Consider the following 17,863-nt stretch of genomic DNA (forward strand, 5'->3'; position numbering starts at 1 on the left):
AAATGTAGAAAATTATGTCTCTTGTATCCTTTTAGTTTATTTTTTTATTAAATTATTACTAAATTGTCTGTTTAGTATTCTGTTATAGTCTACCATGTTTATTTATTTATTTTTAATCTGTTTGATGTCTCTATTACATGAAATTCATATGTGAAGAGAATGTGGAGATGTTTATTTATTAAAAGAATTTAGTAAAAGAATGCTTTACATACTGCAAATGGTTACCCCAATTAAATAATTACCTTCTGTTATTTTGTGTCTTTGTTTATATACATAACGTACTTACAATGTAAGTGATGTGGGACAAAGTCCACAAGCCTCCTTCTGTGCAAAAATGTATTTTAAAGCTTAAAAAGACTGTAAATGTGACAGATATCCACTTGATACGACTAACTCAGACTGCTGAAGCCCGATATGAGCTTCAGATAAACTTTTAAATGCATTTTTGCACAAAATAACTGAGGACACACTGGGTTTTGGCCCTCATCTCTTGCACTGAAAGTGTATTTGATCTTTTAATAGCCAGTATGAAGGTGTCTTTCAGTGTTCATATGGGCACCTGGCTGTTGTTTTAAGACAGACTTTTGTCTGACTTTTGTGAATCTATGCTTTAAAAGACTGGAACACCACGGCTGTAGTCATGTCTACCAATCTGGGGGAAGGAGACAGGATTTGTACACCCACTATGAGGACGGTGTGCCCTGGAGGCGAAAACAGTTCAAAGCAAAAACAATAGACAACCACTGACAGTTTCACAGAAAAATGTACAAAATGTATTGGGGATTAAAGTAGCCTCATTTTCCATGAAAATTTGACAGACAGTCTGACAGTAAAAGAAAAGTATATTGATGTTTATCTACAAATAAGCATTAAGTTCTTAACAAAGAATTTACATTCTGACACATTTTTTCAAAACTAATTACTCGGGACACGTTACAAGTAAACATAATAATATAAATGCCTTTTCTACATTAATTTAATCCACAAAATATAAAAATATAAAAGTCATTCTGGACAGAGTGGCTTGTAGATTAGTTTGTTGTTACAGTGTATGTGCAGAAGACAATCAAAAATCGCTTTTCAATTCATTCCTCTGTACATCATTAAATTGACAGCAGACATTCTGTTGGTAGGGTGTCTGTTGGTACACTGCAACAGAGGTGTGGAATTACATCCACACTAGTTTGTATATTTCACATCAGGTCTGTCTTTCATAACGGCTTCTTCTTCAGTCCAAAAACAGCAATAAACAGAAGAATCTCCACAAAGGCAGGTAGCACACTAGAGGGAAACACAGAGATTGAAATGTAGGAGTAGACACAACCACAGTATATACAATACATTCAATCATAATTCATTGTGTTTACTTGCACTCTCACTCTACTCCCTGAAAGTTAATACATGCCTACGCATCAACAAACAAACACCAACCTGCATGTGGCAAAAATAACCCAATATGTCCAGCACTCCCACCTCTCAAACACAAAGAAAGACAAGGAGACGGAGGCGCTGCAGTGGACCGCTAGTGCTGGGTGAAACATCCGTCAGGGAAAAAACACTTTTGGAAAAAAACCTCCACAATATATATACTGTGTATACTAACCTGCAAATGGCAAGGATCCACCAGTAGATGTCACACTCCCACTGCTCAAATAGAAAGAAAAGCAGAGCCACTGAGGCACTGGCATGGACTCCTGTTGCTATTGTAGGTGAAGAGGAGGAGTCATGGAATTATAACTGAAAACTAGACTAACTTCCTAGTATCCCTTATCTTTTGAGCCAGCTGTGTACAATTTCAAGTAACACTTGATACAGTTGTGCGGTCATCACGAGAGATATTTAATGTGACACTGAATTTCTGACTAAGATGAATTCTCACCACATTTTGACACTTTCTACTTTTAAGTCCTGTCTTAAGACACTTTTTTTATAGACTCGCCTTTTCGCCTGATAACAAGTCTTATTTGTTTACATAGTGAAGCTCTTAGCTTGAAAAGTGCTATACAAATAAAATTATAATTATAATAAAATACTTGCACATACTGTATATCAACAACTGCATCATCAGCGAGTGTGAGCCACAGTGTAAAGGATACACAGGAGCCCCTGGCTGCTGTTGAACATGGACACTCCTGAGAAGAACCCAGCTAACTCTATAGCAAACAGACCAAGAGTGACTGCTAGTGCCACCACCAACCTGTGACACAGAAAGATGTACAGTATTAGTCCAGTATGGATGTGTGAGTGTGTGTACGTGTATATGTCATAATCTTACTTACTTTCTATCTTCATTGTCATATTGCTCTTGTGTGAAATCCAAAGGCAAACAGGCCTTCACATTATTTTCCTGTAAAACAAAAATTACAAATAGCTCAGGAGGAAAACAGTCCAAAACCTAAAGATATTCAGTTTATCATCATGTTCAACAAAGAAAAGCAATAAATCATCACATCTGAGAAGCTGAAACAAGCCTTTTTTTTTTTTTTTTTTTTTTTTTTACATTTTTGCTTTAAAAAAATACTGAAACAATTATTCAATTATCAAAATAGTTGCTAACCTTTCAGCTCTAGAAAGAGGATTTGTTTCATTTGAATAACTTTTAGAGACTTGAGGAGGTAAAATACAGAAATCCATAAGAAATAAAGCAGAAATTAGAAGAAAGCTTGAAAAAAATCATAATTTTGTGTGTCCAAAATGTGTTTTTTTTCTGTATCCTATCATCACTCCTTCGAATAATCCAGCGACCCCTTGTGCGGTACCGACCCCCAGGTTAGGAACCACTGGTTTAGAAGACATGATAAAGCTGTCTTACTTACCCTCGACCAAAAGATAGTGATCACAATGACAAGGTGAGCTATGATGGTCAGGAACCGTGCAGGTACAAGGCTGCTGACAGCCGACATCATGAGGATGCAGCTATTTACTTAAAAAGACAAAGTGTGTAAACAGAAAACAACGCGAAACCAGTGATGGACAGGCGAAACGATGTAATTTGGGTTTCTGCAGTTTAAATGTGCCTCGCTGCTACTCAGTGTTACTGTTAAGTTACCGTATTTTGCTCATTTAGCTAGAGTCCGATAATGAAGCTAACTTCATCTAAGTTGCTCGCAGTTAAACGTCAGTTAGACGTAGACAGCACGGTAGTATTTCGGTCAATTTATCGTCACGTCAATAAGCTCAAGCTACTATTTACGAACCACCAAAAACAGTCAACACAACACAGACACAACGTTCACGCTGTATGGTTGCTACAACAACCGCCGAGCCGGTGCATTCTTTATTACTGACCGGACGAACAACCAACGTTCAAAGGTTCCGGACACGGACAACAATTGAAAGAGAACTACATACGCAATGCTTCCATCTAGTGGCAATGTTAGAAACTGGGTCATAATCAATTTGGCGTATTATTTATGCTATATGAACATTTAGAGGCTACAAATAGGCTACAACCTTTCACAACAACGACCAGGAGGTTGATATTGAGAAAGAGGGCTTCTGATAATCGGTCGTTGGTAGGTAACATGGATGAAGTGATGCGTTATTTATGCACATGCATATTTTTTCTTATTAAAAAATACCCTGCATTAACCTGAATATTTTGAGGACACCGGACGAGATGTCACACTGTCAATGTGTATAAATTAGGCTACAAATTAAATGTTTATCGATATGACCTTATTACTACCAAGATCCATTTTATCATTGCTCTTTGGGCAATGCGGCTTTGATAGCCTAAACCTCCAAATGCCACCCCTCCCTCCCCCCCGTTTCTAACACGAGTCTTGTCCTCTTGGAGACAGACTGCACAGACCAGCGTGTGCGCAACAGCACGTATCAAGCACATCAAAAGCATCTACAGCAAATCTGTTGTGGCTGCATGTTCACCAGTCCAGGCCGACGTTTGCTCGGCACGACAGACATAACCTGCCCCTGGCTTTCCCCAGAAAAAAAGGCTGTTCGCTGTACCGCAGAGAGAAGCACAGGTGCTGGCATCGTGAAAGCATGGCAGAAGCGGAGTTACAAACCTTTACCTCTATCATGGACGCGTTGGTTCGTATTAGTGTAAGTATGGCCCTTGTTTTATTCTATTTCCATTTTGTGTGTTTATTTTAAACAAAATATCATACATGTTTTTTGTCGTGCACCTTGATATTTCACCTCTGAATTTTGCCGTTTTTCCTCTGGACACCTTCTAATGCACGGGTAGCCCATGTGATTAGGGAATGAGAGTAAATTCCTCCATTGGAAGATTTTTTTTTTTTTGCATCTATTGAATCAAGGAAAGATCCTTTGTTTCGGCAATTAAAGCTAGCTTGTAGCTTCTGTAGATGGATACATAAAAGAAAGGCCCCAAATGAAACACATGCTTACAAGACCCAAACGTTTAATCAGAATAAGCGCTGTATGTTTCATTATACTCAATATACTGGAGTAGCTTCATCGTGGCTTACGGGCCGCACACGATGAGAAAGCAGAGATGATGCACGTTGTCATAGAAACGGGATGCTGCGTTTAGCAGCTGCAACACTGGAATTTGGCCTCGATCAGAAACGCATGTGTAAAACCGAGGCCCACGCCACAGACTGTGCAGAAAAACGGAAATCTATTTTTATTTTGCTGATATGAGGCACATACAATCTTGCCTCTAGGATACAGACTTTCTTACAACCACAGTAAGGCATCCCCGAGCTTGCTAAACTACATCTGGATTTGTCAAAAGAAAGATTAAGCTAGAGGACTGCATTCAAATTGAAGGAGAATGGCTCACACCTGAAATCAGGGAAAGCTATATTTTTGACACATTTGCCCTTCCTGTGCTCTGTATCTCCAACACCAGCCTACGTAACCATGACTGCAGCTGCTCCTTCTGTAGCTCTCGACTCCTACACACATACATATATATATATATATATATATATATATATATATATATATATATACATATATACATTTTTTTCCAGGTCACAGCAGGTGCAGAATGTAAAGAGCAGCAGATTCTTTACTTATTCCGGTGACTCAGCCTGTTTCTGATCTGACTCCTTGTTCAGCTCTATTCTCAAACCTTTCCCCTCCTCTCCAGTCCAACATGAAGAGTATGGAGAAGGAGCTGCATTGCCCGGTGTGCGATGAGATGGTGAAGCAGCCCATCCTTCTGCCGTGCCAGCACAGTGTGTGTCTGCTGTGCGCGGCTGAGGTGTTGGTACAAAGAGGTTACCCTCCTCCAGACCTCCCCCCGGAGCCAAACTCACCAGCCTCCACACCCAACACTCGCTCCCCACGACAGACACGCAGACCCACACCCAGGACACCCGACCGCCTGGAGCGAGTCCTCAGAACAGGTGGAGGGATCTGGATTATGTGTATGCATGTGTGTGTTTGGTTCAACAGATGAAATCCTAAGGGCCTAGTAATAAGCATGTGATTTGAAGGTGCTCTTGTGTGAGAGAAAAACTGAATGATCTCAGCATTTAAGTGATCCAAGAATGACAATATTGCCAAAACATGAAGAATCAATGAAACAAAATAACATTGACACAACATTAAGATTGATATATATTTATTATATGTATCTACAGTACATCCATCATTTAAAAATGGAAAGATGATTGTGATGCACATGTGATAGGTCAGCTTTGATCTAGCTGACACATCAGTATCTTATGGTTCTGTACATCCAGAGCTTTATGCATACATCTCATGAGTTATTTAAGTGCATGTAGAGCAGGGGCCACAGATGCAGAGACAGTCAAGGAGGCAGAACAGGCAGTAAGCATCTGTTGGGCAGGTGTATTTTCAGGGTGTGTGTGTGTGTGTGAGAAAATACCATTTCCTCCACTGTGAGCTGACCTTTATTTGTCATTGTTCTCTACATATATATATATATATATATATATATACAGTTTGAGGGATGAACAAGAGTTCACCTCCTTCTTCAACTCACAAGTTTGTCTCTCTGAATTCCCTCCATTCCCCATCTCTCAACTTTTAAACATATGACTGCATTTTCACACCTTCCATGCTCACCACTTTCACTTTTTCTCCTCTCTAACCTCTATCTCTCTCTCTCCATCTCCATCCATTTCTCTTCCTCCTTCGTCCTCTCTACACCCTGCATGCATCTGCCAGTGTGTGGGACGTACCCAGGGCGGAGGCGGAAGGATACGGCCCATCCCCCCATGCTGTTTCCATGTCCTTCCTGTCAGCAGGACGTGGAGCTCGGAGAGAAAGGCCTGACAGACTGCCTCCGCAACCTCACTCTGGAGAGGATTGTGGAGAGGTATACGCATGCACAGACACACACATTCATAAATACAGTACATCCTATAGCAGAAACAGTCACAGCTGAAACTGCTGTCAGTGACTCTCAAACATGATTTTGGATTGTGTGTTATTTCTTCCTATGATGATGTCTTATCAGAAACAAAGTAATCAGGGGTTTTGAATAAAAATCCCTTTAACCAGTCTTGCAGGCGATGAAGAAAGGCAGTGAATGAAGGGCTTAGTCAATACCACTTTGTAAATGAGGCAGTAAATCATTTGCTGGAATGAGTTTCAATAATGAATCTTTCCTTTGCCCCTGATCCAAGGATAAGCCTAAGAGCAGACTGCAGGGACAGCTCAAAAAGTGCAGCGTACAACAACAGTGGTAAAAATGGTTAAATTTTTACCAAAGTTATGTTGAGCAAGTTTGGAGTGAAATACTCCTCATCCTTCTTTAATGTTAATCATCCTCTTATCAGTTCAAATAGAGAAGATCAAAGTGAGAGGAGCTGCTTTAGGAAAAGTCTTCTGAGATGGGTGGAGAGAGGGTTATGGGTATAGGCAGTTTCCCAGTTTCACACGCAGCAGTTTGATGAGTGCAGCTGCTTCCTCCGCAGGCAGAGGTTGTGTCGGTCAGGAAAATGTGACGATGCATGTTTTACCGTGAAAGATGCACTAACAAGGCAGCAGCTGGTGATGTATCCAGGTCAGGCAGTTAAAGAGTTGGACTCCAAACTACTTAAAAGAGAGCAGGACAAACTCCTCTCTCCCCTCTCGCTTAAGTTTGAATGACTCTTTCTTGCTTTCTTTCTTTCTTGTTTTACTGCTGCAGAATGGAACCTTATCTCCCTGTCCCCCCTGTTTTCCCTCCAGGTACAGACACACAGTAAATCTGGGCAGCATAGCTATCATGTGTGGTTTCTGTAAGCCTCCTCAGTCTCTGGAGGCCTCTAAGGGCTGTGCTGACTGCAAGTCCAACTTCTGCAACGAGTGTTTCAAACTCTACCACCCCTGGGGAACCCCCCGAGCCCAGCACGAACACATTCTACCCACCAACAACTTTCGCCCAAAGGTTGCTTTTTTTGTTGTTTTCTGCACAATATAGAGTAGTTTCTCTCCAATTATTATTGTGCCATAATCCTCTGTGGTCCCCTAGGTCCTAACGTGCACAGAGCATGAGCAGGAGAGACTGCAGTGGTACTGCCGTAACTGTCAGAGGTTGCTGTGCTCACTCTGTAAGCTCCGTCGCGTCCACCATGGACACAAAGTGCTGCCTATAGCACAGGCCTACCAGGCCCTCAAGGTGAGTTTGTGTCTGTTGTCTGTTTGGACTGTCAGGATCCTGGTGTTAGCAGCATTGAAATGGCAACTTGTGTCGGTCTTACAGGACAAGGTTACCAAGGAAGTCAACTTCATCCTGGCCAACCAGGAGACAATACAGAGCCAGATCACTCAACTGGAAGCTGCCATAAAACAGATGGAGGTGAACTATCTTTTCTCTGTCTCACACATCTTCCTGTTTTGCTATTCAAACTGTCTATCCCCTCATGTCTTTGTGCAGGTGTAACAATATTTGCTGCAGGCTCTGGTGTAATGTTATTGTTGTAGGATGTTAAATCCCAATCCCTCATGGTAAGCAGGAATTCTGTTCTTGAGCTATCAACAATATTCTATGGTAAACACAACCAATCATTAGTATTTTTCTTTTCTTTTGATTGAAAGCATGTAGTCTTGAAATTCAATTCATGTTTCCCTGCAAAAAGCCTACATTCTGACACTGATCAGTGACATAGTGTAGTATATCCTGCCACTTTACTGTAACTAAAACTGCAACTGAAGGGAGATAGTACAAGCGGGCCCTCTAGAGGCCTGGGGCCTCTGTGCAATGGCACACTCGTTTGCTGGCAATAGCCAAGCCCTTGTCTCTGTGTTTGTTATTCTTAGTCTGTCTTTGATTTTATCCTTGCTGGTGGCATGGCTCTAGGGATAGTTCGTTGGTCGGTACGCCACTTAGGTCCAGACTGAAATATCTGTACAACTGCTTGATGGATTCCCACAAAATGCAGTACACACATTCATGTCCCCCTCAGGATGAATCCTAATGACTTTGGTGTTCCCCTAAAGCACCATCATCAGGTCAAATTTCTAATTTGTCTAATTCTTTAGTTTATCAACAAATACCTGCAAAACCAATGATGACAGCTATGGTGCCAATATTAGCATACAAACACGCTAAACTAAGATGTGTCACCTTTTAGCTTAAAGCACCGCTGGGCCTAGGTGCAGCCTCACAGAGCCACTAGCATGGCTGTAGACTTTGAGTGTTGTTTCACTCAGCAGCTTCATTTCTTCGCACTCCCTGTCTCTCTGTAGGCGAACAGCGCAGTGGCTCTGCAGCACCTGACCCACTGTATTCGGGAGCTTGGATCGGCTGTAGTTGAGCGTCAGGGTGCTTTGGCTCTGGCCCTGGAGGGATCACGCAACAGGAGGGAAGATGCACTGTCTTCTCAGGTCTCAGAGAGGCAAGGCCTGCTGGAGCACGCAGGCCTGATGGCCTTCACCCAAGAGCTGCTCAAGGAGACTGATCCACCCTGTTTCGTACAGGCTGCCAGAGTCACTCACAACAGGTAGCTCCAGCAGAGGCCTGTTGACATCTCTCCATTTTCTGCCTTCCCTTCTGTCTTTGAATTGTCACATGTATGTTATCTTTCTCTTCATACTTATCCCTGCATCTGTGTCTCTACCCCTCTAGGCTGGTGAAGGCCATAGAAAACCTGCAGTGCTTCTCTCTCTCTGCTGATCCCTCCTTCAGACACTATCACCTAGACGCATCAAAAGAGCTCAAGCTCATCAACAGCTTGGAGTTTATACGTGGTGGGTTGTGAGCTCCTTTGTTTCTATGATATGAACCACGTAGAAGTGAAATTCTACTTCTTCAGATATGTTAATGTAATCTGCATCTCATCCACAGCCCCACTGGCCCCGGTCATTGACACTCAGAAGACACTAGCATACGACCAGCTGTTTTTGTGCTGGCGCCTCCCTCAGGACTCGGCCCCAGCTTGGCACTTCTCTGTAGAATACCAACGACGAGCAGGAGTAGTTGGAGCCACATGGGGCGGTACCAGATCCCCTACTGCTTCAACAGCATGGCTGCGTCTGGATGAAGTTAGAGGAACGAGTGCTGTGGTTGACCGGCTGCAGATGGACAGTGTGTATGTGCTAAGGGTGAGAGGCTGCAATAAGGCCGGGTTTGGAGAGTACAGTGAAGAGGTTTACCTCCACACTCCACCTGCACCTGGTAAGATATTAATGCATATTACATACAAGATCATTTATTTTATTTTCATGTCATTCACTGCAAAAGCTTCATCTTTCCATTCTTCTAAAAAAACAAGTGGGATCATTCTTTGTAGATTGACTAATTGTCATTTTTTTTCTCTCCATCTCTTGATTTCCTCCATTCTCACATCTTTTCATTTTAGCTTCTGCACCAAATCTTCCTTTTTTTGTTCTGCATTCCTGTTTCATCCCAGTCAGACTATTTCCACCTCTGACTTTCTTGCTACAGGTCTGTCGTTCTGTACTTTCAAAAATTCTGTCTTGTTCTGTTATATTGTTTGTTTTGCTATTACAGTCATTCCCTTACAAAAAAAAAGCATTTGATCAAAAACATTCTTATCACTTGAAACAATATGGACGTGTCCCCAGCTCTATTCCCACATTTCCCACATTTTCTGGTAAAGCCACTTCCTTCTTTTCACTTTGAATACACCTTCTCTCCTGATCTGCCTCCTACAACTCTTCTGTAGCTGTTTCTCCATCGTGTGTTCAGACTTGTTGTAGCCCAACTCTGTCCCAGCTGCAGAATCTAACCCCTCCTCCCTCCTGACTCCTTTCCTTTACCTCCCCTGCCACCTCTGTCCCTTTTTACCCCTCTTTTCCTCCCTGTTTACTCCTCCTTCCAGTGTTGAGTTTCTCCTTAGACTCTCGCTGGGGGTTGCATGCTGATCGGCTGGCACTGGGTAAAGGCCAGACCTATGCCCGAAGTGTGCCAGGCCTCTCCCTCTTGCAGGCTGCCGACCGCACACTCACTTCTTGCCACTTGACCTCTGACCTGCTGGTGGCCGACTTGGCCGTCACTCAAGGCAGACACTACTGGGCGTGCTCTGTGGAGCCTGGTTCCTACCTGGTCAAGGTGGGAGTGATACTTGTTGGCTTGTTAGTATAATAAATTGTACACATAAAATCAGCTTAACCTGACAAGCTGACTTGAAATGTTCATGACCAAAGCTGCCTGCCTGTTTATCTGTTTCTTCCTCCCTCATGCAGGTTGGAGTAGGACAAGAGACAAAGCTACAAGAGTGGTTCCATCTCCCCCAGGACATGGCCAGCCCTCGGTAAATCACTCTTAACTATCCTGTTATTGTCTCTTAAGTCTTCAGATTAATTGTCTTCCGGAAGTTTATTTAAAGAATAAGTCCCTGTTTGTTATGACAACGTAAGAACCACCAAACTAGAAATTCAAATATGAATGGGATTTACCTCTGTCATTTTGATTTATAGAGCTTTTGTTGACGCAAGTACATTCATTAACGCACCCTAATATAGAGGGTTAGGAGCCAAGCCACAACTGTTACTTCCCACATACTTAAAGCATCAATTGATTTTTAATTGATTTTGTGGCCACTTGGGGGCAGCAGAACAGCCTGTAAACGCCACATTGACATGATATCCCTGCTGCTGCTGACTCCTTTCACGTCACATGTAGTTATTTGATTCATTGTTGATTTAAAAGTATTAATTAGTGCAGTATCTGTAGCAATACTGAATACTAAGTACTGTTAATACATAGTATTCAGTACTTACACTATGCACCACATTCTTTATGTTTTACTGGAGTGGAGTATTTCACATCTTCAGGTCCGACTGTATTCAAACTTGTGGGTCAGAAACATTAGGTAGAGAAACATTTTCCTCCCTCACACAGCTTTTCTCTCATTCAGCTTAATTTTCTCTTCCCCTCCAGCTGTGACCCAGACAGTGGCAATGACAGCGGAGCAGAAGACGGCCAGGACTCCCCTCCCTTCTGCTTCCTCACCATGGGCATGGGCAAAATCCTGCTTCCTCAAGGACATGGTCACAATCAGAGCCAAGGGGACAGCCAGAGCCAGAGCCAGGGAGGAGCACATTCCCACAACAGCTCCCATAGTAACCCGCCACACCCTCATACCGCTCCTCTGCCACCCCGACTCGGTGTGTGTCTGGACTGTGACCGAGGACGTGTCACCTTCTACGATGCCCACTCTTTGCGTATCCTGTGGGAGGGACATGTGGATTGCTCAGCTCCTGTCTGTCCGGCTTTCTGCTTCATTGGCGGAGGGGCCCTGCAGCTGCAGGATCTTGTGGCCAATCGGAGCATCGAGGAGCCGCCGCCACGGAGGGTAACCATCCAAACTCGTCCAACAAATCTAAGTAAATAAACTGCAAGGGAGGCAGTTTATTAGCACAGTTCACTCAGTGATCAAAGTTTGTCTCATTTACAGTAATGAAACCAGACAGGTCTTATTCTCCCATGTGTGAAATAATGAATTGCCTTGATCCTGTTAAGCTTTGATACTTGATTGAACTGTCACTGTGAACATGGTTATTTTTTTCCATTTTTGGTGTAATTTTTGAGACCTGACCACAGATATTTGTGGTTCTTTATCCTGCATCCGCACTTGGCCTGAAAATATAAAATGTCTCCTCTGGCTGTTTGTTATTTTCTTCCTGCTTTCCTATTCTATGTCTTTGCAATGCTCCTATGGACATTGTGGTTGAAGTGATTTTAGACTATGCAGAACTCTGTCGACAGGGTGAGTCAAACACTTTTATTACAGGTAAAGAAAAATCTGTTTGTAATGTAAGAAAAATCTGCCCTGCACTTGTCTTAATTTGTCCCAGAATAGTTGGGCAACAAAAAGTTGCATGCAGGTGTAACTAAGATTCATAACTTACATATATGCAGATAACTGACTGTCACCATGTAAAAGCACCTCAGATGTACTGTATGTCTAATTTTCTATCTTTGGGATTCATTTTATATGTAGCTCCAGCAATTATAAAAGACGTATATAATGCAGAATTGGAGACAGTGAGCATATTTTTGTTGTTAAATCGTGACGTTCTGCTGGCTCCATCAGGATCACGTCTCTTTGTCTGCACAGTCTCAGTTGGTATTTTATATAGTCACTGTTTTGCATTTTAAAAAGACTTGTTGTTTTGACTGGGTTAACATGCTCAGAGTTACCTGAATGTTTTCAGACTTAAGGCAGAAATCAAAGTAAAAAAAAGGTTCCAAGGAATAATGTTCTCATTATGCTGTTAAACGTGAATACATTTCAGTGTTTTACATTTTGACGAATGTTAAAAACATAGATGGCCTACAGTACTTGTCCAGTATTAAACTGTGGTGTTAAAGTGTTTTGCACATACATTTCAGTGATCCGGTCTGACGTCACAGAAAGTGGAATGATGGCAAGGTAATCAGCTGCATTATTACTATTTATTTTATGAGCTCTTGTTGACTTTAAATTTGACTTTTCCTTTATCTTTCTTACTGCAACTGTTTTTGTTTTCAACTGATTTACAGTTATGTTTGGGGAATGTAAGAGCCCAGTTATGTATCACTTCAAAGCAACAGATTGTCTATACTGTAATTTCTTCAACTCAACTGGCTCTGACTGTATTTTTGGTATTTAATATGATTTTTTTTTCTGGTGAGTTTGTGTGTGTGTGTGTGTGTGTGTGTGTGTGTGTGTGTGTGTGTGTGTAGTGGGAGAGTTATCTGAGCTCAGGCTGTGACTTTCATGCTTTCTGTTGTGTGTATGTGTGTGTCCTGTCCTGAATGACGTGTCTGGACTCCTCTACTTGCATTACAGCACAGCACTTGAAAGACTTTAGAGTGTAGCATCTCAGAAATCAGAATCTCTTTATTTAGACTTTGCCTTGCTGGCAGAATGTTTCTATCATGTCATGAGAAATAAAAATAAAAATAAATGACTGATAACAGTAACATGGAGTCACTTCTGTGTCAAATAATGGGGCTATAGAGTGGCTAGAGGCTGTAAAGTGAACTGTAATCTTTGTATTCATGATATTATCAGTAGACACAGTGATGTGAGGTAAGACAGAAACTTTAACCTTTCATTTTCACCTGTCATGTTCCCGCCCTACAGCAAAAGTAATTAGCATGTTTTTGGTCAAATATAACCGGCAGTTTAATTGTCGTTAGTTATAAAGTTGTCACATTTTGATTGACTGTAAACAGCAGAACACTACTCCAGCAGGGATTATGAAAACAGACTCTCCTTGTTTGAATGTCAGAGAGAAACTTATGTCTCTGAGTCTGTGATGCCTGCATGTAAGGGCAAGCGTACTCTCAATCACTGTGCCAGAGCTGCTTGAACAGGTACAGCGGATCTTTTGTGCCACAGGGTTTAAATATAATAATCCTACTCTGTTCAGTGCCAGGACACACCTTAGGACACCTGATACAGAACAACAGCAACACAGAGAGACAGGCAAAGGTTCAACAGCAGTATAAGAGAAGGCAGAGCCAGTTGAACTGGTAGTTAGAACATTGTTTTAACAAGCTATTATCACCTAGACAAAGTGACAAAAAGAGACATTCCACAATGGTGAAATATAGACATTGTGTAACACCAGAATGGTTGTGTGTCTGTCTTTATGCTGCACCCTTGGCCAGGTCATTCTTGAAAAGGAGATTTTTATCTCAATGAGACTTTTACCTGGTTAAATAAAAGATATATATTTACATATATATATATATAGAACAATAAACACAAATAACACAAACAAATACAACTATCACACACAACAAACGTCAGTAATGGAGCTGTTGCAATCAAACCAGAGTTGGAGCTCTTGATGACTGTGTCCTGTCTGCTACAGGAGTTTGCAGTATTATAAATCACCACTAGAGGCCGACATTGTTTGTATATTTCTGGTATCCCTTGTAAAAAAAGCAACAGGTGCATCTTGTGTCAACATTGGCCTGTCCGGTAAGAAAGCTGTGATGACATGTCAGATATTACAGTTTAAAAGCTTTCAGTTTCTGTGTGGTTCTTCTGAGCCAATCTTTGTGCTTTTCATTGAGTTACATCCGGAAGATTCTAGAAAAACTAGAAAAATGACACCACATTGGTCCCTGTTATTTCTCTGAACACAGTCAAATGTTTTCTCTGTCTAGTCCTAATCGCACCTCTGCAAAGCTCTTGTTCCACTATCGTTGCCCCTTAATAGTTCATCACTTTTGTTTACACATCTTAACCCTCCACACAAATGATAAGCCAGTGTGTATCCGCGTGTTTGCACGTAAGTGTGTTGTTGTGAATTTCCCCTGAATTTCCATCTAACATTATTGTGAAATGTTCCTTGTAAGATGATTTACTAGAGCAGTGTTGATTCATTGTCTGATGAAGAGAAAGATAAGATACTCATATATCTCAAGATAACAGTCGGGGGTCATTTTTATGGTTGTTACTGTTTGACAAAAATGGTTTGGAGTCATTACTTATGGTGAAACTAGCTAATAAAGCTTTATTTCCTGCTTAGAGTTGAAGCAAACTGATAAAAATGCTGAGAGCCATGCAGAGTAAGTTCCACATGAACTGAGATGTAGCAAACTTTTAAATGTGCACACAGTGCAGGAAGCTGCAGAAATGTTTGCTAATGCAAGCACAGACTCTAAGTCCCCTGAACAGCTGTGTCTCCTGTCTTCCCTCAGCACCTCTGCACATCACAGCGGACGTGTATGTCCTGCACTCATACACACACACACACACACGCACGTACACATTCTCGCCCCTGAGTAACACATATTCCAACTGTGGTCTATACTTTTTCCCCAAAGAAAAAAAGGTTCGTAAAACTGTCAGACAAAATGGATCTCCGCCACGGGCAGAGGTTTGTGAAAATCATCAAAAAACATTTTTGTATGTCACTGCACACGAATCCCCCCCACCACCACCACACCCCCACCCCGACCCACCCACACACATCCGCACAATCAAATCCAAATTCACTGTACATGGTTACCATTCAAAAACACTTCCAAATCCACACTTATACACGCACACAAATCTGCCACATGTGTGTGTTCTGGATGAATGCCAAAGTGAGCGAGCATGCTGAGACAGGACCAAAGCTCCTAAAGCTCTGTGAGTATTTGTGTGTGTGTGTGTGTGTGTGTGTGTGATTTTTAGACTGGAAAAACATTAGCTCCTTGTAAAGTCTTGAACTGTACTGCACCACCTGTTTCACTTTTAATTGTGTTCTTCACATAATTTGCTGTCTGCACGACTGCAATCACTATGCCATTATTATTAAAGATGTGCGGAACATGATCAAGAAACAAAACACAGTGACAGATGCAATTTTATTGAAATGAGTTGAATAGCTTTTGTGCTTGATGCATTTAATGCTGCTAGTGTTGCGTCCAGCGCTGTCAAGCCCAGTTATTGAATCTCGGATGTGCTCTGCTGGTAAAACAGAAGGATACCTGACGAATGATTTATATGTCAGGTGAAATGTGTATGTTCATTCATGCTGACAGTGTTTTGGTCCATAGGCTGTCTTCTGACAGCTTAATGACTAGCTGTCCACATATCACTTCACTCTCCCATGCTGAAGGCCGGCAGAACCAGGGGCAGGGGGAAGAGGACGAAGAGGAAGAAGGAGGAGAGTGTAAAACAATCTGGGAGACCGAAAACAGCACATACTGAACCACCCTCAAACCCTTAGGACACACCGGAGGTTCTGCCTGTTAATCCATTTCCATGGCAGAGTTATAGAGCAAAGGTCTTTCTCACAGTGAAAGAGCTGAAGAGTCACATTTTTTGCATGTGTTATTGTGTGTATGAGAGAAACTAAGGTGAGGTCTCTGTGTGTCACCTACAATGCATGCATGCATAAAGCTCTTGCGTGAGCCCCTCAGCTGTGAGGCTCTGCGGAGAAAAATGCTGATTACAAAACCAAAACAAAGGTGGAGAAGGTGGTAAAACTGGGAATAGAAAGCCACTTGCTGCTCTCTGCACATGGTTGCCCATAAATACCTACAGCACCAACTGCTTCCAAAAACAAGGGAGTGCATGCATATACATGTACACCAATAAAAAAAAAAAATATAGCTTTAGCATGAGTGTTAATTGGGTGACTTCTATGTGTCTGTCAATCTGAAAATCTGTGAAATCTGCTGCACATCAGATTTTTTTTCTTACGTGAGAATGCTTGTGTGCTCCTCTCTCCTCTGCTCATAAAATCTATATAAATCTTACACTGGCTGACAATTTCATGCAGCAGACCTGATTATCACTCAGATGATCTGAGTGAACAAAATATGGCAGTCAGCTGTCTGACTATTTCATAAATGTAGGAGCAGGACCACTAAATAATTTCAGAGGAGTACAAGATGGAGCAGTAAGAAAATATAAGTAATTAGAGATACAATTTGGGAAAAAAGACAAAGAAAAACACAACAAAGAGCAAGAGAGACATAAAATGACAGTGTGGAAGAGGAGGAGGAGTAATTGCTGACCATGGGAATAATGAGATAAACAAGTCAAGGGAGGTGGGCGAAGGGTGAGGGGCTGGCAGGAAAACTGAGAGAAGCACATTCCTCCTTTCCCCTCTTGTTCTCTTCAAAACAGCAGCTGGGACAGGTGCGTTTTTACTGATGGTAGAAAGTGCACAGGCTGCTGACTGCCTCCCTGTGCGCTGTGTGTGTTTATATGCTGAGTATGCACACTAGCCTGGCAGCGGACTGCATGTTAGCAGGGACTTTGTTGTGTGTAATTACGGGGGAAACAAAACCCATGGATCAGAATTCGCCCATAATGACAAAAATAGACATCTAAATGCACACATGGTGTTTGTGGGGGAGAGACTGTGGGAGTGTCTGCTTAAGAGATGGTAGCACAATGTACATATAACGTGTATACGCCTGTGATTTAAAGGATGTGTGTGAAAGTACAAGAGTCAGCTTGTGTGTATGTGTGTGTGTGTGTGTGTGTGTTGTTTAAGGAGACAGTCTCTACTTCAGGAAACAGAGGGATCCTGTTTGTGAGCTGAACTCATTGTTCAGCTGATTACCCTCCTCAACACCCCTACAAACACTCATATACAAAACATAGGCCTCGTGTTACTATTTGGCTGTCGACCAAAAACGTGTACACACCAGTGTTGGGCCGTGTTTTGGTTTCCTGTCTAACACATTGTACGTTGTCTCTTCATAATAAAGCCACAGTTTCTAATGAGGGGTGTGTCCAGCCATTCTATCTGACTCCATGCTTTTGTCCGTCCAACCTTATTGATGTCTGCCTTTTTACTCCTAGAATGGACGACATCCAATCCTCCCTTATCTTCCCAGAACTCATCATTTACTCATTTTTCTTACCACTAACTCCCCACCACCCCACACCCACCTTCCTTTTCCTCCTAAATGACTAATTTCTATTCTCAAGGCTCCCACTCTCCTGCTGACTGTATCTGGGTTGTTTATCAGGACATGTTGGCTTATATTTCTCGTCAAGAGCAG

General features: G+C 42.0%; 2 protein-coding genes across 7 annotated transcripts; one reads left to right on the plus strand and one right to left on the minus strand.

Annotated features, from left to right (window-relative positions):
* Positions 1-744: 744 nt before the first annotated feature.
* Positions 745-3,281, minus strand: tmem107l (transmembrane protein 107 like). 4 transcript variants are annotated; one of them, XM_042423950.1, is made up of 6 exons: positions 3,226-3,281; positions 2,817-2,923; positions 2,280-2,347; positions 2,097-2,197; positions 1,604-1,700; positions 745-1,281 (listed from the first exon to the last, which is right to left on the minus strand). In XM_042423950.1, the coding sequence occupies exons 2-6, from the start codon at positions 2,904-2,906 to the stop codon at positions 1,212-1,214; spliced, it is 426 nt and encodes a 141-aa protein (XP_042279884.1). In that variant the 5' UTR covers positions 2,907-2,923; positions 3,226-3,281; the 3' UTR covers positions 745-1,211. The 4 variants fall into 4 exon arrangements, with proteins under 4 accessions (XP_042279884.1, XP_042279883.1, XP_042279885.1 ...); XM_042423949.1 differs by having other exon boundaries at positions 3,050-3,264; XM_042423951.1 differs by lacking the exon at positions 1,604-1,700 and adding an exon at positions 1,474-1,528 and having other exon boundaries at positions 2,817-3,268.
* A 68-nt stretch (positions 3,282-3,349) lies between these two features.
* trim46a (tripartite motif containing 46a) lies at positions 3,350-13,321 on the plus strand. Of its 3 annotated transcripts, XM_042423945.1 has the most exons (13): positions 3,350-3,515; positions 3,804-4,065; positions 5,084-5,342; positions 6,130-6,280; positions 7,138-7,336; positions 7,421-7,567; positions 7,652-7,747; positions 8,638-8,891; positions 9,017-9,138; positions 9,236-9,565; positions 10,233-10,462; positions 10,597-10,664; positions 11,294-13,321. In XM_042423945.1, the coding sequence occupies exons 2-13, from the start codon at positions 4,006-4,008 to the stop codon at positions 11,745-11,747; spliced, it is 2,370 nt and encodes a 789-aa protein (XP_042279879.1). In that variant the 5' UTR covers positions 3,350-3,515; positions 3,804-4,005; the 3' UTR covers positions 11,748-13,321. The 3 variants fall into 3 exon arrangements, with proteins under 3 accessions (XP_042279879.1, XP_042279881.1, XP_042279880.1); XM_042423947.1 differs by lacking the exons at positions 3,350-3,515; positions 10,597-10,664; positions 11,294-13,321 and adding an exon at positions 9,750-9,835 and having other exon boundaries at positions 3,781-4,065; positions 10,233-10,318; XM_042423946.1 differs by lacking the exons at positions 3,350-3,515; positions 10,597-10,664; positions 11,294-13,321 and having other exon boundaries at positions 3,781-4,065; positions 9,750-10,261.
* The last annotated feature ends 4,542 nt before the right edge of the window (positions 13,322-17,863 follow it).

Source organism: Thunnus maccoyii, chromosome 10, assembly GCF_910596095.1.
Source record: "Thunnus maccoyii chromosome 10, fThuMac1.1, whole genome shotgun sequence".
NCBI classification, from domain to species: Eukaryota; Metazoa; Chordata; class Actinopteri; order Scombriformes; family Scombridae; genus Thunnus; species Thunnus maccoyii.